Source organism: Panicum virgatum, chromosome 2N (assembly GCF_016808335.1).
Source record: "Panicum virgatum strain AP13 chromosome 2N, P.virgatum_v5, whole genome shotgun sequence".
NCBI classification, from domain to species: domain Eukaryota; kingdom Viridiplantae; phylum Streptophyta; class Magnoliopsida; order Poales; family Poaceae; genus Panicum; species Panicum virgatum.
Window position 1 is genome coordinate 21,900,098 of NC_053146.1, and position 22,166 is coordinate 21,922,263.

General features: G+C 42.3%; 3 protein-coding genes across 5 annotated transcripts; 1 reads left to right on the plus strand and 2 right to left on the minus strand.

The window, feature by feature from the left end:
* Window positions 1-8,199: 8,199 nt before the first annotated feature.
* LOC120660063 (pollen-specific protein C13-like) lies at window positions 8,200-8,985 on the plus strand. The gene has a single exon (XM_039938402.1). The coding sequence runs from the start codon at window positions 8,250-8,252 to the stop codon at window positions 8,763-8,765; it is 516 nt and encodes a 171-aa protein (XP_039794336.1). The 5' UTR covers window positions 8,200-8,249; the 3' UTR covers window positions 8,766-8,985.
* LOC120660061 (dynamin-related protein 1E-like) lies at window positions 8,945-14,335 on the minus strand. Of its 2 annotated transcripts, none has more exons than XM_039938398.1 (16): window positions 14,190-14,335; window positions 13,918-14,118; window positions 13,684-13,747; window positions 13,473-13,580; window positions 13,010-13,111; window positions 12,651-12,701; window positions 12,488-12,549; window positions 11,720-11,810; window positions 11,552-11,616; window positions 11,197-11,391; window positions 10,987-11,106; window positions 10,830-10,900; window positions 10,169-10,394; window positions 9,866-9,916; window positions 9,350-9,748; window positions 8,945-9,270 (listed from the first exon to the last, which is right to left on the minus strand). In XM_039938398.1, the coding sequence occupies exons 2-16, from the start codon at window positions 14,053-14,055 to the stop codon at window positions 9,136-9,138; spliced, it is 1,878 nt and encodes a 625-aa protein (XP_039794332.1). In that variant the 5' UTR covers window positions 14,056-14,118; window positions 14,190-14,335; the 3' UTR covers window positions 8,945-9,135. The 2 variants fall into 2 exon arrangements, with proteins under 2 accessions (XP_039794332.1, XP_039794331.1); XM_039938397.1 differs by having other exon boundaries at window positions 13,918-14,107; window positions 14,190-14,323.
* A 244-nt stretch (window positions 14,336-14,579) lies between these two features.
* LOC120660062 (NEDD8-conjugating enzyme Ubc12-like) lies at window positions 14,580-21,440 on the minus strand. 2 transcript variants are annotated; one of them, XM_039938400.1, is made up of 6 exons: window positions 21,222-21,440; window positions 19,355-19,467; window positions 16,194-16,302; window positions 15,823-15,901; window positions 15,602-15,718; window positions 14,580-14,977 (listed from the first exon to the last, which is right to left on the minus strand). In XM_039938400.1, exons 2-6 carry the CDS (start codon window positions 19,461-19,463, stop codon window positions 14,840-14,842), a joined length of 552 nt encoding a protein of 183 aa, XP_039794334.1. In that variant the 5' UTR covers window positions 19,464-19,467; window positions 21,222-21,440; the 3' UTR covers window positions 14,580-14,839. The 2 variants fall into 2 exon arrangements, with proteins under 2 accessions (XP_039794334.1, XP_039794335.1); XM_039938401.1 differs by having other exon boundaries at window positions 19,355-19,463; window positions 21,222-21,364.
* Window positions 21,441-22,166: the final 726 nt, after the last annotated feature.

The window sequence follows — 22,166 nt, forward strand, 5'->3', positions numbered from 1 at the left end:
ATCAAGTGAAGAAAGAAGTGAAGCACCGGTTGAACCGACAGTGTCAAGTCAAGCATCGGTGCATTCAACGTACTATGTTCCAGAGACGATGTTAAGTGCCTAGGAGCCAAGTCTTCAGCACCGGTTTAACTGATGGTGCATCGGAGCACAGCGTCGGTGCAATGACGTCAGCAGAAGTGGGAGGTCCACCGGCTAGTCCTGGCGCTATGTGTGACCGGTTTTAACCGATGCCCTATGCATCGGTTTAACCGATGGTCCCTGGAGTCGCTGCAACTGTGTCAGGAAGCCAACGGCTACTTCAGTTGCTGTGAGTGACCGGAAGAACCGATGCCCCTGCACCGGAAGTTCCGATGCCTACACAGAAAGCTGCTAACGGCTACAAACAGCTAGTTCGACTTGGAGGCCTATATATATGTGCTCTCCCGGCCATTTGAAGATTGCTGGAGTTACTGCACATCCCACACACACATCCAAGAACACCTCCAAGCCATCCAAGAGCATAAAGATCAAATCCTTAGTCCTAAGCACAAGCTTTGTGAGTGTTAGTGCTAGGTTAGCTCTTGAGTGAGTGATCAAGCAAGGTTTAGATCCTTGTGCTGTGGTTCTAGAGTGAACCAAACTTGTATCTCGGTGCGTCGGCATCCTTGGAGCTTTGGTGGCTCGCCGGCAAGTCAACGACCCTCCAGCTTGGTGTGGAACGGCGTCGACAACATTGTGCGGGGGATGGAGACCCCTCCTTCGTGGGCAATCTCCCTTAGTGAAGATCTGGATCAAGGTGACCGTGATTGTGTTCACGAAAGAGACTTGATTGCCGGGAAGCGATACTCTTCGTGAGTGCTTCAACAACGTGGGCGTAGGGGTGCCTTTGTGGCAATCCGAACCACGGGATAAATCCTCGTGTCGAGAGTTCGCATCCTCTCATCCCTCTCTTTAAGCTTCCGCATTTCATATTGCAACTTGTGTGCTTTTACTTTTTCAGTATAGTATCTTGCTAGGATTGGCTATAGGCTGCAAAACTCTTTTGGGATGAGGGTTTCACACTAAGGTGAACCGTAGTTGCACATCTAGATAGCTTATTACAGTTTAAGTTTTATGCAAACTAGTTGGAGGCATAGGTTAAGGTTTTTAAAGTGCCTAATTCACCCCCTCCCCCTCTTAGGCTAGAGCACCCAATCGCTTTCACATCTGATCCAGTGATGGCGTTGCAACTTTCTGACGAGATCGCCTCTGGTTCCATAGGATTGATTAAGTGGCTGTCAAAACCGCCTAAACCGTTGGTGACGCAGACCCATGATCCAAAGACGAAGGTGGTGCCTCGAGGAAACGCCATGGTGCTGAAAGCAAAGGTGGCCATCGAATTCGTCGATGAACTCACCGAGTCACCTACCTGACGCGACAGCTGTCGGTGTTTAGCCGCCAAGCCTGCTCTGGGATACCCTTAGCAGTAGGATTGTTGGCAAGGTATCGACTAGCTCTGAAACTCGATGGTGCAAGGAACACAAAGATGTAGACAGGTTCTGGCCGCGAGGTGCGTAATACCCTACGTCCTGTGTGGTTTCTTGTATTGCCTTAGGTATTGATGTTTTGAGGGGGCCTCTGCCCGCCCTTATATACTCTGGGGGACAGGGTTACATGAAAAGTCCTAGCCGAGTACTGTTGGAGTGCTACTACAATCCGATCAGATAGTTTCCTTGTACTGCAGCTAGTTCTACACCTATTCGGGTAGTTACAAAAAAAAAGATACATCCATGTGCTATCTCTTACTCTAGAACATTCTATGCCTATAAGCAGTCCCGCTGCCCCGGGTCTGACAGATGGCCAACATGGATGGGGATGGCAACTTGGGCCCACAACGGTTGGTGGAGAGGAGTGAAGCCAAACAGAATGAAAAAAAAGATGGAGCGTGGAACTGAGAGGTGGAGTGATTTCTTGGAGTGGAGTATTTTTTTTTTAGCGGAGGAGAGCTCCCAAATAGGCCCTATATTACAAGGACGAGAGATCTTTGCATGCGCCTTTTTTATTTTTGCATTTTTCAAAAAAAAAATTACAGAAATATATTTTTGGATTTAGGTTTTACAGATCTATACCCCTACCGCCCGGCAGGTGGGCGGTAGGGACCTATATGTAAATAAAAATAAATATTTTTTGCACAGAGGTCCTTGGAGGGAGCCTGCCGCCCCCCTGCCGGGCGGCAGGCCCCCTGCTCAAATATAAAATTCCAACCCTTCCCTCTGCGCCCTCATTTTCTGCCCACGAGATCCAGAGAGGGGAGAGGGAGAGAGGAGGGGTGAGGGAGGTAAAAAAACCGGCGAAGCCCTGCAGGATTTTTGATCCGAACCGCAGGTAACCAATATTTCTCAACTTTGTCATTCCAGATTTTTTTTATATTTAATTTTATGATTAGTATTTTTTATTGTTGTAAGCACTTAGGGTTCGGATTAGTGGTTATAATTGAAGGCATAGTATATTTGTAGATATTAGATTAATTAAAATGAAGTCTTTGCACTTCCAGATATGTCGAGCAAAGTGGCATTTCAAGTTCATTACGGTGACTTCTATAGAATTACTCATGATTCCTATGGAGTAAATCTATCAGCATTGGAAAGAAGACAGTGCAGTCTAGACAAACCCCTAGAGAGGAGTTTTGAGTCCATACGGAAATGTCTTCACAAGATGTTCAATGTGAATTCAAAGACCCATTTGCTTACGGTTCATACCTTGACTTCCTGGGAAGCTAATGGGGATTTCTGGGAGTTGACGCATATAAATAGTACGGAAGAATGGCAACATTACATGCACGCAGCTCTTGAAAGTGGGTGGCCTCTCGCAATGGTAATTCAGAATCACCAGAAGACCGGTGATTTAGGTGAAGGGTCAACACACACAACATCTGACTGCAATGAAGAGATGGAAGAGGATAAAGAAGAAGAGAACGTGCAAGCTCCAGAACTAGAACCAGAACCAGAACCACAAGGTTTAGCAGATGAAGGCGAGCGGATACCTGGAATTGTGGAGGATATGGAGAAAGAAGACCAGGATGCACAAATAATAGAGCAATGTGGGGACTCATCGGACGATGAGGACGATGAGCGCTTCCCAGTGCTAGGTGAATGGCATAAAGAGGGTTTTGGTAATCCAGTGGTACAAGATATTAGATGTCCGGAGTTTGAATACAGAGTGAATGAGGTCATACAAGGGGCAAAATACCGTACCATTGAGGATGTGAAGGATGCTATGAAGCTCTGGGCTGTATCTCTGAGGAAGGAATTCAGAGTACTGAAGTCTAGCAGCAAAGAATACGAGGTGAGGTGTGCAGATAGAGACTGTACATGGCGAGTGCATGCATACAAGGGAAAGTTCAAGACACACTGGGAATGTTCAATTGTTACACCACATACTTGTAGAATGACAGGTGTAGTGGGACATCATCGTAATATCACATCAACTTTCGTGGCTAAGAAGATGTATGGGGTGATTCTTGACAAAATGGATTATGAGCCTGCATTGATAATTAGGGACATCAAACAGAATTTCCAGTATGTGATCAGCTATGCAAAGGCTTGGCGGGCTAAACAAAAAGTATTTGAGATGAGGTTTGGCACTTATGAAGCATCATATGACAACCTACCTCGTATGCTTGAAGCAATTGTGCAAAGAAATCATGGAAGTGCTTTTGATACATACAGTGTACCGTGCTTGTCAGGGGGGCCAAGCATTCTGCTGCGAGCTTTCTTCTGCATTGGAGCATGTGTGAGGGCATTCATTTACTGCCTTCCTGTTCTGTGTATTGACGGCACTTTCCTGACAGGGAAATATAAGGGAACAATATTGACGGCAATCGGAATTGATTGCAACAAGCAGATAGTTCCCATTGCCTTTGCCTTTGTTGAGAATGAGAACACAGAAAGCTGGTACTGGTTTCTTGAACGTCTGAAGATTCACGTTGTTACTGGAAGGCCTAATGTTTGTCTTATCAGTGATAGGCATGCAGGTCTACTTGCAGCTATAAGGCAGCTCCAAGAAGGTAGTCAATTTTCACCTCCTATATGGCCAGATGTTGTCAATAGGTGGTGTGTGAGGCATATGGCTGCTAACTTTTATGAGCGGTTCAAGAATAAGGATCTGATGAATTTGTTCAAGCGATTGTGCACTCAGAATCAGCAGAGGAAGTTTGATGCTTTGTGGGTTATAATTGATGACATGAGTGCTGAATTGCTTAAGAGCCAGGCCTCATCATCCAGCAGGAGACGTTCTACAGATTCATTAGTTGGACATGCTAAGCCATTTTCACAGTGGATTGATGGTGCACCTAAAGAGAAGTGGTCACTTCTGTATGACACAGATGGGAGACGTTATGGGATCGAGACGACCAACCATGCTGAATGTTACAATATGGTAATGCGTCGTGTTCGTGGATTTCCTCTTGTTGGCATTGTTGAGTTCATCATGTATGGATGCATAAGGTATTTTCGGGAGCGATACACATCAGCCGCTCCCTTACTTAATGATCCAGGAGTGCATTTTTGCAGAAGGGTCAATGAGTACATGGAGAAAAAAGTTGAAAAGGCTCGATTTCACTCAGTCATATCGATGGGCACAAAGGAGCAAAGATTTGAGGTATCATGCAGGGACAGGACCGGACAGGGTGTCCGCAGACAAAGGGTAATTCAAGAAGGTTTGATAACCATTGACGGGAGGGTGTTCTGCCGATGTCAGAAGCCAAAGGTGCATCACTTACCATGCTCCCATGTCATCGCGGCTTGTTCTGTATTTGGGTTAGATGCTGCGTCATATGTTTCTCAATATTTCACAAAAGAAGCCGCAGCACAGACTTGGTGTCATGAGATATACGGCATTGGTAGTCTAGGCCCATTCACTCAAAAAAATCTCCATCCAATTCTCATCCCTGATGCAGCTATGAAGCGGGGCATAGGCCGAAGGCAGACACGTCGTATCCGGAACGGAATGGACGAGGCCGAGGCTGGAAAGAAGAAAAAACATTGCAACTTGTGTGGAGCGGACAGTCACACTTACAAGAAGTGCCCACAACTATCAGTACCCAATGGTGCTGCCGAGGCTGGACCTTCCGGGAATCCGACGGATGGATCGGTTCCACCTACAAGAATTCGCCGCATCTAGTTGTGCATTTATTTGTGTGTACGAAATTAAGTATATTGTGTATGTACTATGTCTAAATGTCTTGTTTAACTAGTTGGCAGTGCGTATTTCTATAGAATTTGGTTGTAATGAACGTAACCTTTAATGTAATATCTTATGTGGTATCTTGTTTAACGTTATATTTATATATCGTTCATTGTATCAAATTGGCTAGCCCCAAATGCTTGGACACATAATGTGACACATAGAAGATAGCTAAATGAGTACACATCCATGATACTGAAGAATCCAAATTATTTCAGTACAATTTGCTTCACAATCTAGACCGATGAACAATATATGTTACACATTATTTCATGAAATCATCTAGGTAGTCACGCACAGGGGGAGGAACATCATCTCTTGGAGGCCATGGTTTGGGGGGCATGAAATCATCTAAGTCGTGATCCCAGTTAACAGAACTTGGTGCTGGAGGTGGTGCAGTTTGACTTGACGAACCTCTTGACTTTCCCTTTCTCTCTTTTATGGTTCTACTTTCATGTACAGGGGGAGGAACATCAGGTGTTCGAGGCCACGATTTGGGGGCATAAAGTCATCCATATCGTCATCCCAGTTAACACAACTAGGTGCTCGAGGTGGTGCAGCACGACTTGACGAACCTCCGGTCACGTGTTCTTGCGGAGGCCGAGAACTATGACCCGAAGATCTTTTCCACCTCCTTCGTCTAGTTTGCGGCATAACTCCACCGAAGATACATACCAATTTTTTGAAATTTGGTATCGATTTGTTAATCAACTCCGTGTCCTCGGGGTAATCCTAGCATATAATTACACAATAATTTTACTATTTCGTAAATATGGATTACAAATAACGGACGTGATTAGAACTGAATAAGAGTTACCTTAATGTGCATCTCATACACCTCTGGCCGCATCCATATCTTACAAGTAGTTTGTAAGAATCCAATAACATGTTGATGATTCGCTAGTTCACATACCCTCATGTATATCTTCCTACGTTCTAGCAGGTATTCCTTTAAATCTTGCATTGTAATACCTCGAAACAATGTCAAATATTTAAACTCAACTAATTTGGACAACACCATCTCTATCGTACCATCCGCTAATGGATCCAACTTCTTACTGATTACAAGACGTGTCATGATCTCAAGAAATATACTGGATTTTTCTTCGGTCCATGAAAATCCAACAGAATTGGAGGCAGACATTGCCTTATGCTGCAATAACAGTAAGGTACTGTCATACTAAGTTTACTATTCTATATTTCACTATCCAAAATCTAAATCTATTCTAATTCATGATTATTTTAGAAACAAGTCTATAATAGTTGAGAAATATTGGTTACCTGCGATTCGGATCAAAAATCCTGCAGGGCTTCGCCGGTTTTTTTTTACCTCCCTCACCCCTCCTCTCTCCCTCTCCCCTCTTTGGATCTCGTGGTCAGAAAATAAGGGCGCAGAGGGAAGGGTTGGAGTTTTATATTTGAGGAGGGAGCCTGCCGCCCCCCTGCCGGGCGGCAGGCCCCCTGCCGCCCCACCAGTTGGCGGCAGGGGGCCTGCCGCCCGGCAGGGGGGCGGCAGGCTCCCTCCAAGGACCTCTGCGCAAAAAAAATTTATTTTTATTTACATATAGATCCCTGCCGCCCACCTGCCGGGCGGTAGGCCCCCTGCCGCCCCCCTGCCGGGCGGTAGGGGTATAGATCTGTAAAACCTAAATCTAAAAATATATTTCTGTAAATTTTTTTTGAAAAATACAAAAATAAAAAAGACGCTCTTTGCATCACCTCGACGGGGCCTCTTAGAGCAACTCCTTGACGGGGCCTCACTCGCCGCTGGCCTCATGGCCTAACTAGTTACTACTTACTATTTTGTGTTGTATTTGTATGTACACGTGCATTTGCAGCAACTTCAGTAGACCCTATATCATGCCTCCTACCCCAAATTTGATGGGTGAAATAAAAAAATAACTACAGCAGGTCCTCTACTTGAGCCCCTAAAATAAGGAGGCCTCCAAATCTCCTCCACCCCCCTAAGCCTGGGTCTCCAGGGAGCCCTGCATCCGTGGGTCCCACTCACCAACCTCCTTAGACTTGGATGAGGGCTCAAATATAAAGGCTTCTGCTGGATTTGGATGTATTATTTGGAGGCTACGGGATGGGGACCAGCCCCCAAAAGCTATATGAGGGCTGTGATTTGAGGTTGTTGCTGGAGATGCTCTTAGTATTGTTTAGTTTCTTGGTCCTTTCGTCACATGAAGTTAGATCTACGGTCTAATTATATTCAAATGCATCCGTTTAGATTTTTTCAATCAGGAAAACGATAACAGAAAGGAATGTTCTGCGAATTTTTTGTATTTTTCCACAACTAAAATAATTTCTAGGTATTTATAAGCCTATTTTTTGTTTTTAAATCATAGAAAAATCACAAGAACATTGTAAAATAGTAAAATATTCAATGAAGTCATATCTAAGCATGCTAGATCCATAAAAAAATATTAACATGCTATTTGAGCTACTAAAAAATAGATATTGTTATAAATAAATCACTAACTTGTTTTGGGTCCAAAGAACCAAGTTCAAGAGAAATGAAGCTAAGAAACTGAGCACAAATTTTTTAGGACCAAGGAAATAATTCTCTCTTAATTGTTGTATTGTTTTGGAGAGAGGTTGTATGTAGATACATTTATGTACTCGTATATAGAGAGATGAGACACTATCGCATATATAATAATGTAACCGATATTGTAATTATATACATCTACATATATATATAGTATTTTCTTTTGGCAATAATACATATATAGTATGTTTAGTTACATACTAGTAAGTGGAGTTGCGTGTGTTTATCTTTATTGGGAATTTGGGATTATAATATGCATAAGAATGAATGGGTGGTCAGTATTGGTCTAAATCACGACATGTAACGAGGGACGGACGGCCTCTGCCATGGCTAGCTAGTGGTTTGGCCATTCCTAGCTACAATTGCTCTCCATCGATCGTTCGTCCGGGACTTGCGAGTATGACTTGAACCATGCATAAATATATATATATATATACACGTCGCATCTCGCCGGCGACCAGTACTGTAACGGTCTTACTACAGCGGCCAGTTGATGATGGCGCGGTGGCCAGCGGCAGCGTTGTTCGGCGCAGCGGTGGTGACGGCGGCGGCAAGCTGCGTCCTCGTCGCGGCGGTGCGGGACGACGACTTCTTCGTGGAGGGCTCGGTGTACTGCGACACCTGCCGGGCAGGGTTCGAGACGAACGCGACGACGCCGATCGCCGGCGCCAAGGTGCGGCTGGAGTGCCGGCACTACAAGAGCGCGAGCGGCGCGGTGGAGCGGTCGGCGGAGGGGTCCACGAACGCGACGGGGCAGTACCGCATCGAGCTGGTGGACAACCGCGGCGCCGAGGAGGTGTGCGTGGTGGCGCTGGTGAGCAGCCCCATGCCCGGGTGCGGCGAGAAGGAGGTGGGCCGCGACCGCGCCCCCGTCGCGCTGCTCACCGACGCCGGGCTCGCCACCACCGTGCGCCGCGCCAACCCGCTGGGGTTCCTCAAGGAGCAGCCGCTCCCCAACTGCGGCGAGATACTCGCGAGCTACGCGCTCCGATCCGCGCCCAGCTACTGACGGGCGGCATGTCTGTTCCTGGCATGCGCGTATCCTGCTGCTTCTTGATCAGCATGCGCCTGGCCTTGATCTTGCTTGCATTTCATTCCGATCCCGCATGTTTAGATTACGAATAAACTCCATCAGCTAGCACGAGCAATGTAGGTTATGTTATATTACTATCTCTGAATCATATACCATTTCGGAAAAAAATCTCTGAACATATATATATTTCGTGTAATTAATTAAAGCATGTCCAGTATCTGTTCATTATCTCTGAATCATACATATATGATATATACACACTACGTAGCGCTGCCAAAAGGCCCAAAACTGGTGTGTCGTCGTCCGTCCGCGCGCGCGATTCCAATCCTTCTCATCACTTCATCACCTATCTGTTGCTGCTCCATGCCACAGAATCGATCTCATCCCTCGCAGATTTGTACAGCTCCAGCCTCTTCCAGCACTGCTGCCGGCGCTCCATCATCGCCGGGTCCTCGTCCAGCAGATGCGCAAACTCCCCGGCCTGCTCCGGACGGTTATCAATTCATCATATAACATAGGAGAACTAGGACACGGAAACAGTACATACGGCAATGGCCTACCTCTTTCTTCCCGATCTGCACGTAGAAATGGTTCAGCAGAGATCTCTTGGCCTCGCGCACTTGGCAGTGGACAGCTGCCTTGGGGATCGTCTTCAAGAGTTCGTCTCCGACCATCCGTATGTACTGGGACACGTTGGAGGCAATGTTCCTGTAGTGCCCGTCGCCATAGCGGTCCAGAGGCACCGGCGACTCCGCTGAACGCTTAGCTCCTGCCTTACTACTAGCATCCGCAGCAGGAAGATCTTGAGGACGGTTCCTGAAGAATTCCACCGTCGGGTATGTAGCCTCCATTTCCACCAGACGAAGTGCTGTGCTGCGCCCATCCTCCCGAAATCGTTCCAGGGATTCATTAGCAGCGGTCGCGATCGCAGTTTGAAGAGTGGGGAATCTTCTCAGTTGCTGAAATCCCCAAAGCACGAATATCATGTCAATCTTTTCTTTTATTTCAAGGATGGGGTGTTTATCGTATATTGCTAAGATGCGAAAGCACTGAGAATAATGGAAAAGGGAAGCCACCTCTGTCTCTCCTATGGATTTCCTGACCAAGTCTTTTAGAACAACGTGGACCTGGAACATAGATTTTGTCAGATATATCTTACTGAGAATCAGAAGGTAATAAGGTGTTTTACCAAACAAGGAATGCAAGCATTTGGACCATATGTCAATGCAGAATACAACTAGTAAAGCGGAAAGATTAATGCATACGGCGAGTCACTAATTGAAGGCCCCAAGTCAGTGTACATCATCGATTGATCATTTAATGGAAGATTAACTCAACAAATAGAAGGACTAGATAGAAAAGCCATGGAGAGAATTTACCGCATCAACCGTGGCTTCAGCTGGTCCCCTGAAATAGGTAAGGCCAGTTCCAATAAGCCTACGGTATCCTTGTTCGGGGGCGATAAGATGGGGCTGATAGCCATCTGCTTCCGAGACCACCTTCTTCACGTTTTCCACAGATAGATAGCGATCAAAGGGAAGCTTCTTAAAAGCAGCAGGGAGCTTATGATCAAACACACCATAAATTCTATCGCCGCCTGACCTCCTGCAGTTAGGCATGAAAGAGTTTACGGAACAGAATAAACCTAAGAACATAATGTAATTGCATGAGTCCATAAAACAATACAAGATGAACTGTTAACCCAAATTAGAAATATTGCATATCCCACGCATTGTAGCAACACAAAATAAACTGAATGCTTAAGGATTTATTTTTCAAAATGTCCACCATATAAGATAGTGAGTGGAATCCTAAAGCACCATAAGAAAAAATGGAACATAGATATAAGGAGTGAAAAAAATTAGTCCATAAACCAAACATGCAGGTTAAATAGTATATGAGAAGATAACAGATGGTTTGTCATGTGCTACTGGACATTTAACAAGTGAATAATACGCAATAATACGCTTCATTAAGTAAATCATCCATGCTATGTACTCAGAGAAACAAAATGAGATATGAAAGAAGGATAACACCAACCCTCCATCAAGATGTTCCTTGAAGACGCGATCAAAAGCACGGCATAGGTCCAATATAGTGTAAAGTTGTGCCTGGGATTTATGGAAAAGTTATCATAAGATAAGATAAAATACAACCATGATTACATGATTATAGAAATATGATATAAATGACTGACCCCTGGATCAGTAGCCACAGCTCTCCCAATGGTGTCCAGCTCTGATTCAAGTTCATCTACAGTTTTATTGATTACTGCTGTGATACTAGGAATGCGTGCTTTGATGACAGATTCAAGATGCTGAAATGTTGTAATAAAATTACTTTGTAAGTTTGTAGGCAGCTTTGTTTGGATATAAGTCCAAGAAATGAGATTTAAAGCTTCAGGTACCTCAGAAAGAAGCTTAGCAAGGTATTCAGAACCCATCCGGCTTGCTAAATGTGCATAATCAGGACTGCTTTCAAAGTATTCCCTTTCCTTTTCCCTTGCAGAAATCATGTCAACCTTCCTATTAATATCTGCTTGCGAGCGGTTGACAATTCCAACCCAAGGATTCTGCAGCCGATAGGCCCTTCCCTCGAGAACCTTAAAGGGAAAAAGACAAAAACAATCAAGTTAGAATGAGCAATGAATCGGTAACCTTACAGATGTCAGAAAGGTGTGATATAAGCAAGACAAAGAAGAAAGTTGATCTTTTGAAGTTGACGACATTCAAGTTGGAGACGATAGGCAAAATTAATCTTACATCGAGAGCATTTGTTCCTTTGTCCATCAGGTCCAGCTTTGTCAACACACCAAAAGTCCTTTCACCTAATCATGTACAAAATTTATATTCATTGTATAGAAAAATATGAAAGTTTGCAGTACTAGTATAGATGTCAAAATTTTTCCTATGTGCATTAGATATTAGCACCTGTTGGATCAACTTCTTTTGCGAGCTTAATTGCATCAGAAGTCGCAATATCCTGGTTTGCTGGAGATATAGCCAGAATGATACAGTTGGGCTGCAAAACGTGTATGAATATCTTATTATCACCTACATAAATGGCCACCAAGATGAAAAGTAAAAGAATACCCCCACATAGCCTGGAATTTTGTTGTATCAACAGGAGATTGGCCATACATATGTAATCAGTGATAGAGATAAATGTGTCTAATAGTAACAGCTACTTTACTAGGATCCTTATGTTACTTATCAAGTATGATGAAACATAGATGCCCATGTCCGATAGGCAAAAGCTACATGTACTCATAAAATTATATAATAAAAAAAAACTCGACCTGCGAGGGGCAAGCCTCCCCCCGAGCATTGCATTGTAAGAAGAGGTCTTCTCACGCAGGCCGAGAAAATCCCTAAACCCCTGCCCCCACCCTTATACAGGCCACTTGACACCCGGGCCATTGCCCGCGTGAGAACGGGCCGCCCTTCGGGCTACTGCCTCCATGTGCTTTGGTGCGGGGATAGACGAGGGGATTTTTTTAACCTCAACCTGAAATTCGCTCCCACAAGGAGTCGAACCCAGGACCCGAGGAGTGCTAATGAGGCCACCTAACCATCACAGCCAGGCACCCGTTCGCTACTCATCAAATTATAACAGAACCAGATTAAGTAATACAAGAACAAAGGGCTCGTTGTGAAGACATTATAATTAAAATGGATATTATTTCGTTAATTAGTTACCTTATCAACATATGAGCGAACCATATTCTCTATATCTTGAACAATACTTTCAGGCTGTCCTTCTGTGTATTAGCAAATCAACAAGTTGTCAGAGGTGAATGGTAACTGGAACAAAAAGAAAAGCCTTCTTTTTCACTTTTCTAATAGAAGAATAGTATTTTACCTACAGCAACCTTTGTCAGCCCGGGAAGATCAATCAATGTTAAGTTCACAACTGCAAAGAAAAGGTGTAAAACTATTATTAACCTAAAACGTAAAGAAAACAGCAGTCCGAAGTTCACACTTCAACAACTGTACAAAACATACAAGGGGGTGAGTTATGACAAGCCATAGCAGGTTAGAAATTCAGACAATGATAATTCTTATTAATTGATTGATATGTTCTTTGAAGCATTATAATGTGGAAACATGTTCATACAATCATTCAATTCAATTTGCAAGGCTGAAAAGTATTCCCCATGAGACATACAGCATGATACAAATCGAAGATTGAAGAAAGAGGTCAAAAGCAATTAGATTTACCCTTTGGCGAGTAGATGCTGAGGTGAATAGGGACAGGAGATATTTGTTTAGTTTTCCCAGTCAGTCTATCCGTCTCATCAGCAATTTCTTGTCGAACACGGGCTGCAGCACAGTACAGAGATATTATTGTTTGTTCATTGGTAGTTTAGGAAGTTCCAGTTGGCATCACAAGAAAAACATTATGCACAATCAGTGTGCATCAGGAACTTGACCATGTCATATGTGTTAGTTGAATCTCGAGTTTCACAAAAAGAATGAGGAATGCAGGGGCCTCTGGACCTGAACTTTATAAATTGCACACTAAGCTATACGTATGCTGATGCTATGTTAATTTTATCAAGTTGCCATGCATCAGAAACTTGGAAGGTTCATAGAGATGTCTGACGTGATTGTTTTGATCCATAGTGGATAGGGGACCCGGGACTGGGATACAGAGGGGGAAAAATTAGGCTGATGTTCGCACCAAAGTCTGTAAACCTTGTCTGTGGCATATGTAAGAACCCTGCATATTCCTGGGATCCATCATCTGTCTGGTGCAGCTGCAGTACTAGTGGCCTCCGAGTGACAATTCCTGTTATATATTATAAAGAGAAAGTTTATTCCCTAATTTACTCTGAAAAAATCAATCTATGCGCTAAGAATAGTTGAACTAAATTAAAATAGCTGGAACTGACCCGATCCACGGGGAAGGAAATCGGTGCCAACAATGCTCTCAAGTACAGAGGACTTGCCAGAACTCTGTTGTCCAGATAAAACAATTATTACTGGTGAATCAGTAAGTACTTGGGTAGTACTGAAGTAAACCGAGACATGCAAGGATGATTAGTAAAACGAGATGAAACTAATACTGTAGCATGTATGCTGTGCTCAAAATGAAATGTTCGGGGAAATGGGGGGAAAAGCAGCACCTGGCCTCCGACGACGGCGATGGTTGGGAGCGACTCCCAGAGGGTGGGCAGGTCGCCTCCTCCTCCGTGGTCTCCGAGGGCGGTGCAGGCGCGCTGGATGCGGTTCATCAGCCCGATCAGGCCCTCCATGGAAGCCATGATCTTCGTCTTGTTCAGTTGTTCCTCTTTGATTTGCCTCTTTGTTTTGCTTCTGAAACTCGCCTGCTTCGAAACCGCGCTTTTTCGTGGGCAAGAGGAGGACTGGAGGAGCCAAGGACCGAAGGACGACTCACCGAAAGAAGAAGGTTCGAAGAAGAGTCGCCCGGGAAGAAAGAAAACCTCCCCGCGAAGGAAGCGAAGCCAAGGACGACGACGACCTCCTCCAAGGATGATGACGCGGTTCGCTTTGAATTCCACGGGGCAATGGTCGCACGGACGGAGGCTGGCCGGGCAACTTTTTTGTTTGCTGGCCCAGGCCCAGGACCAGCCCAGCCCAGGATGGCCCATATTCTTTCTTTCTTTCTTTCTTTCTTTCTTTCCCACCTTCAGACAGCAGCAGCCTCCTAGTCCTTCGGTTCGAGTTCGAGCACCCCGAGCACCGTTGCATCTTTTACTTGGGGAAGGAGGGATTTGCCAACAAATACCACCTTAAGTTGTTTTGTTCGTCCAACAAATAAAACAAATTTCTTTATGAATTCACTTCCCATTCCCCATTTAGGATTTATCAAGTTACATAGTTGACATACATTGATACATATCATTGTCATCTTCACCACCACCCCATCGTCAAATTTAATTTACGGGTTTTAAACACATCACAAGGACGGGCAAACATGCACATCACACCACGGGGGATTTTAATTTTGCTCCCAGAAGCAGTTTCCGCGCACTGAAAACCACACAAATCCAGCAAAGCTGAAATCGTTTCACAGCAAGCGCCAAGTCAAGCACATCTTGGGAAATAGTGTTGGCCTACGTAGCCTCCAGCCATCGCCCTCTTAACATTTGCCTCGAACGTCTTCGGGTTGTCGCGAAGGACAACTGCAGCTTCATGGTTCAATGGATCCTCGTCGTTTGGTTGCTGCACATAACAAATGTAAACATTAGATAACCCGCAAGAAAAAGGAGGTTAAATATTGATAAAGTTGTTTTTTTTCTTGCGATGGTTTTCCAATATAACCAGGGTATTTCCAAGATGCCATCCTTGAAAACATGGTTCAGAACCAAAACTTACTATTTTAGCTGTCATGAGTACAAGCTCCTCTAGTTTTGCTTATACATTGACAAAACAAGACTGATCAATGACAATAAAACATGGGATGCACTCTAACGACTAAACAGCAAAACATTTGTTACAATAGCTACAAGCAAATGTCTGTTTACCTCCCCTTTCATGAGAACAGTTAAGGACTAAATTCATTTCTACTAATACTGCAGTACATACTGAAGATAATTTATGGAGTACTTAGAGGTCTTGCTCAGGTTGAGGTTGGTTTGTCCATTTTGAAGATAACATCCTTGCCACCACACTAGTAGTTACTTCTTTTAAAACAGCAACTCTCAAACCACAGTCCATGAAACATAGTAACATGGTGACACACTGACAACAGTGCATGCACAATGGCAAACACTACTTTTCATCTTCATATTTTTTAAATCTAAAACATATTATTTGACTAAATGATGATTCAAGATAGCTGAATACCGTGAAAAGAAGATTCAGGCCATAAATAACAGTGTTGATGTTAAGAACAGGTTTCCAATCTTCACGCAGAATGTTCAGACATACATTGCCTTCCAAATCAATATTTGGATGGTACACCTGAACGCATGTTACAACAACAAAGAGATTAATAACTTAATATGGTATGGTATTCAGTGGATCATGAGAAAGGAACCATGGATGCACATGATACTGTCTTATACCTTGGTCTTGCACTTGACCTTTGGAGGCTCATGAGGATAAGATGGGGACACTTGAAAGGTGAAAATGAAAGTGCCTCCCCTAGAAAAGATAGTGAAAATACAGTTAAATTGGGAAAGGTCCAGAAAATTGACAGCTGGAAGCAAAGATACTACCCAAAAACTATAATAAGGACATAATGCTCAGAAAATGATTAAAAATGAACTCATTAACTTAGGGAGCAGTCAGCATAATAGTGACTTTTAAACTATTTTGGGTAGACTGAATTGACAGCCTCTCCTCTAGAGCGATAACATAAATACAATTCCGATTGGAATAGGTTCTCTTAACTTGGTTATGCAGCAGGGAAACTACCCTGAAGAGTGTTACTTACATATAATATCCTTCATCAGGTCGGATGATGATCTCAAAATTCATTAGATCATCCTTGCCATTAGGAAAAGAAATCGATGTAGTCTTCGGTAGGTTGAGCTCACTAATATCTGCAAAGTTCAGACAGAACTAACCACATAAAAGTCATGAAGGTACATTCAATTGGGACCATCAAGTTGATAACTAGCACCTCATTTAAGAATTCATGCATCACATGCCCACACATTTTAAACTAGGATCATGGCTTATTTAATTAGAGTTCAGAAAATAATTAGACAATGAGCGGGTTGGTGCACAAAGAAAAACAGTTACCATTTTTCTACAAATAGACAGTGACACCAATTCCCATATATGAGCAGAAATAATTACTAACAACAGTATAACTGATTGCATCTGGTAAATTCAAAATTCAAGCATACTCTGTTTTGGCACCACTCAATTCATCAAACAATGGTATCCAGAGCATATTATAATATTAGCATGAATGGAACCCATTTCACAGAACAGTTTTAGTAGGGTCAAATGATATTTATCAGGAGGGTGAGACGGCACAGTACAGTCTGTACTGTAAGCAAGACGGCACAGTACAGTCTGTACTGTAAGCAAGACGGCACAGTACAGTCTGTACTGTAAGCAAGTTACATCAGGAAAAGAACAACACCCTCAAATGAAAAAAGAAATACAACACCACCTCTGACAATGCAATTGTATTTCCATAGTCGCAAGTGGAACTAACTGAGATGCAACATACAGCTCTCCCATTTGCATGAGAATCAACCCATGAACAAATATGCTACCCATGTGACACAATGCAACCACTGGTAACCAAAAACATACTACTTACCAAATGCAACCCATGGAAAACAGTTCAACCAATGGTAAAGATGCAACACCTTCAAACATGGAAACACAAAATGCAAAAAAATGACGAATGCAATGGAAAGCCAATGCATGACATTTGCATAACAAAACATCTATAATTGAAAAGGAATGTACCAAACAAATAAAACTTGCACTAGAAAATATCTGAAAAATGAAAAAGATGAAACAAACTAAGTCTTCGCCATCGGCAATGCCTCCTTATGCACTCGCTGCTGGGGGTCACTGATGCACCATCTTGGGCTGCGGCTGCTCCAGCTGCCTGAATTGCACCCACAAAGATCGAGGGCCATCAATTGCTGACAGTTGTTCTTGAGTACGCATGTTCCGTCGTTAAATTTAAAAAATCTAGGATTAAGGGTATGCTTGCAGCAGCTACTCGAGGTGACACTTTACTGGTAAGTATAAGATGTGGAACTTCTGGCAGAAGCATAGTGAGATGGGTACTGAGTAACAAGGTTTTAAAAAACGCTAGACGCTAGGTGAACGCTAGCCTATGGTTTAGAGTTTTTTGTGATTAAACGTAGATTAAACGTCTTTTGTGATTAAACGACACTGTGATTAAACGCAACGCTAGGCCAAAGTTTAGAGTTTAATCAAGATTAAACGTATTTTTAAAACGTTTTTTAAAACAGGGCTGAGTAAGGATGGAATCGGATCGGATACGCATGGAATCGGATTCGGATAGCACTTTTTACCACATTTTAACTCGGATACGGATACGGATTCGAATGTTGTCGGATACGAAGCAAAACGGATGTCTCGAATTCAGATACGGATTCGGATATTTACTTGATTTGGAACATCTATATTCGTTTGTTTTATTCATTATAAACATATTTCGAAGGTATCGCTAAGTCATTATACAATAAGGATTAAAGTATGCAACCGTTGCAGTTAAGAAAAAAACATCTTATCAAAACATATTTATCCATAAATATTTAAATAGGTAATAATATAAAGATATAAAATGCAAATGAATAAATATTTTAATGGAAATATCAATAGTTATAAAGAATAAATGGAATAAAGTATATTTATAATTTTATCAATAAGTGGATAAACCAAAGTAAATTAAAATCAATATGATTATCCATATCAAAATATAGTTAATTAAATTAAAATTAATTAAACTTAATCTTTATATATCATTAGTAATATTAAACCTAGTAGCACATGTCATTTATTCATGATCACTCTTAAATAGTTCCACTAAATACATTATTATTAATACTAAAACTAATATATCACTAATCATTAGTTATATATATGATTTTTAATAGTTTCCTATGTGCTCATTCTTGTTCGAATACGGATGTTGCGGATATTGTCGAATACGAATGTGGAATCAGATAGAGAAAAATAAGGAAAAACGAATTCGGATATATCCACTTTAGTACCACATTACAATCGGATACAGATACAGATATCCATATTAGGTGCGGATACGGATACAGATGCAAAAAGTTCGGATAACCATTTCCACATTCCCACCCTTAGTACTGAGGTGAGTTGGTCGTGGGAGGACAGGTCTAGGATCAAGTTAAGCATAGGGAAGAAGAGAGCATGAGAGGTGGAAGAACCTGAGGAGTCAATAGGAGAGGATCTAAGATAAATTTATAAACGTCTAAAAGGCATGCACTAGTCAGTGGCAGAGCAATAAGACTTCATATGGTATAACATGGGAGCATAAGTACTCCTAGAAACTTTCTTGCAATTTAGCCTAGGACCATATCAAAAAAGGGCTACACAAAAAAAAAGCATAATTGCATCTTTCATCTTTCAATAATCAATAAAATAAATCACTGTACTCATTGGGCTATCACCAAAAAGATAAGGACGCATGTCAGACAGTAGTACTAAGAACTAGCAGTAACTGGAGCTAACGCAACCTTTGCCATCCAGCATCAGTGGAATTTGGAAAGAAAGCATGCAAGTTTGCGCACTAACAATATTGTACATGCTCGATTAACAATTATTTGCATCCCCCCCCCCCACCACCACCACCAAAATTTCAACCCAGGATCCACCACTGACTATAGTCAAATCTTAATGCAAGATGAAAGGTATTTGTAATGTCTACTGCTTCCAGTAAGAAATAACTCATTACATGCTATCTTGTTTTATGTGGGGCCTTAAACATTGGAACAAGCAGCGGCAAACAGTTCACGATATTATGAAACAGAGTAACTTTTCAGTTAGTTTGGGTTATAGAAAATAAATTATGTGTTTGAAAAAAAAAGAGACGAGATTGATAGAAGAGTCACATATAACTTAACAAACCTTTATGGAGGCGTAGCTCCCCAGCAGACTGTTTCTTAACAGGGGCCTTTCCAGCAGCACTTGCCGCCTCTTCTTTCTTTTGACCCTTTATTTTGAAAAGATTAATCATCTTACTGTGCAGAAAAACAGAAGAACCACAGTAAGAGATCAGAAAGCAGTATGCAGAACTTCAAGATTTTTCAGTCAGTGAAGAAAATGTCTCCTAGGACAAATCAATTCCACAACTGCATCTCTATGATTTAGTTTATTTTGTGTTATATCGACCAAATATGTTCCACACCACCCTCTTAGACTAAAATTCCTCTTGGAGCATGTAAACCATGATCGAAACATGGGGAACAAAAACAAAGATGACTGTGAACTGCAAGAGGTGTTGAGTAGCAGAAATAATTCACTGCTAAGGTTAACATGATAGCAAGACAGATCAAAAACTTAGATACAATTATTTACATAATAGTACAATGTAATTATTCACAGATTGGTGAAGTTCATCTAGCAACTATAACCCAAAGGTATCAAGGTGGCCCAACCAACTGTGGCACCTGCGAAGAACCTGGGCACCTAGGTCTATGCATTTTCCAAGGTATTTTTTCCCCTTTTGGACACAGCAAGCAATAATGGTTCATGGTTGGTTTAGTAGTGAACTGTAACGGGCAAGTAAGACAGGAGATCAAATTCACAACAAAGAATAGGAGGAATTACATGAACTGGAACAAAAGCCTCTACTAAGCAAACATAGCAGTTTAACTGTAAAGGTATTATGCAGTACACAGTTACGTACCAAACAGGAAAGCTATAGCATGTTAACTTGTTAAGTAAATGCAAGGATGATAAAGTGAAGAGACAAGTTGACAACTGGTGCTTTTGTGAACTTTCAAAATTGACCCAAATTTATCCAAGATGCCGCTTTCACAAAATTCATGTTCCTATTTGCAATCATGTGTAAACAGCTTAAAGGTAGCTCTGCAACATTTTTCCATAAGGAGGGTAGGTTAACCATGACATTAGCTAAGGTACTGCTTAGGGATCCCTTGAATGTGTAGTAAATTTGCAGAGAGGCAATAAGTTAAATATATCATGATAAAATACTAAAAAATAAGCCATCCATGTGTATCTAGAACTGTCCTGAAGGTAATTGGAATACAACTACATTAACTGAGAGTCTGACACGAGTAACGCATGAAAAATTTGCTTAATAAATTAGTTGCAGTAGCATACAACAAACTACCAGTAAATGGACCTTGTTTAGCTGAACTTAGTAGAATACAACATTATTCAGCAGAGACAACCAAATATGACCGCTCACCTAACAGAATTACATGCCAAAACTCGCAAGCTTGCTAAGAAAAACAAGCACTGGTCTTGGTTTGCAAATACTTGTTGATCCTGAGGCCTAAAATAAACATGAACTCGATATAACCTAAAACCTAAGCATCCGGCCAATTTCGCGAGAACATTCTCCTGGCCACCTGGGTGAGGTGAGGTGACGTGACGTAAGGGGTCAAGGCATCGATGGTAAACTAAGCATCCAGCCAGGGATAGATCAATCCATGGCAATCAGTAAGGGTGGATCCAGTATAAGACGTGGGTGTGCCCAATTTTTGGAAAAAAAAAAGAACCGAAGTTTAGCAGGTAAATTCATGGTCAGATCAGAATAGAAATAGCACATAGACCACGGTTGTGGGCAGGGGAGGATCCAGCATAGGACATGAGTGTACACATGTACACCCGATAATTTTTGCAACAAGAATCGAAGTTAGTAGGTAACATATTGTTACTGGATTCAGATCCGAATACAAATAGTTTTGTTAGGGTATTGGGGTGCTCCGTCTCGCACAGCACAAGGAAAGAGAAGGGGCGGGCATACTTGGTGGATGCTCGTCGCCGGCAAAGGGTGGGGCGAAGACGTGACAAATGGCGCCGCCGCTCGCCCAGTCGTCGCCGCCGGGGAAGCAAGAGAGAGTCCGAGACCAAGAGAAGGGAAAGGTTAGCAGAGGGAGGAGAGGAGATGAACCTGAGGCCCTCAGCCCTGAGCGGGAGGGCTGTCGAGCCGAGCTCGAGCGAGCCTGCAACCTCGAGCTGGAGCATCCCGAGCCGAGGCCGATCTGAGCGTGATGTTCTTAACTTTAAATTTTTTATTAATTTAATACCACGAACCCTACTGCAACAGCATTGATGATAGACATACTCCCTACATTTAAGTCAAACTCGTTCAACTCTAATCAAAATTATAGAAAAATATAACAACATCTACAATACCATATTTGTTTCATGTAATCTACTACGGAATATATTTTGATATCGCATATATTTGGTAGTATAGATGTTGTTATATTCTCCTATAAGCTTGGTCAAAGTTGAATAAATTTGATTTACAACAAAACAAATGTGACATGTAAAAGAACAGAGGGAGTATAAGAGACAGATTCGATGAATGAATTGGAAACCGAAGCTTAACAAAGAAGCATAACTCGACATTTAGCTTTATTATTTGTACCTGTTTTAGTTTATGCAACACACCAGCTATATTATTTTAACTTTGGATGGTTGAAAATTTAATAGATGGAGCAGGATGCAGGCACATAACATGCAAACAGAAATACTCGAGCTTCATGAATAGCTCGATCTCGGATTATTGGAGCTCGCGAGCTCCAGGTAAGACTACTTGATTTCTAGTACAGTACAACTTGAATTGAGTTTTTAACAGGTCATTTAAATAGATCATGAGTCTCAAGCATTTTTGAAAGCCCTACTGAAGGATAGAGCTGAACCACAAATGCTTAGCAGATCAGGAGGTATAAATTAGCTAGTG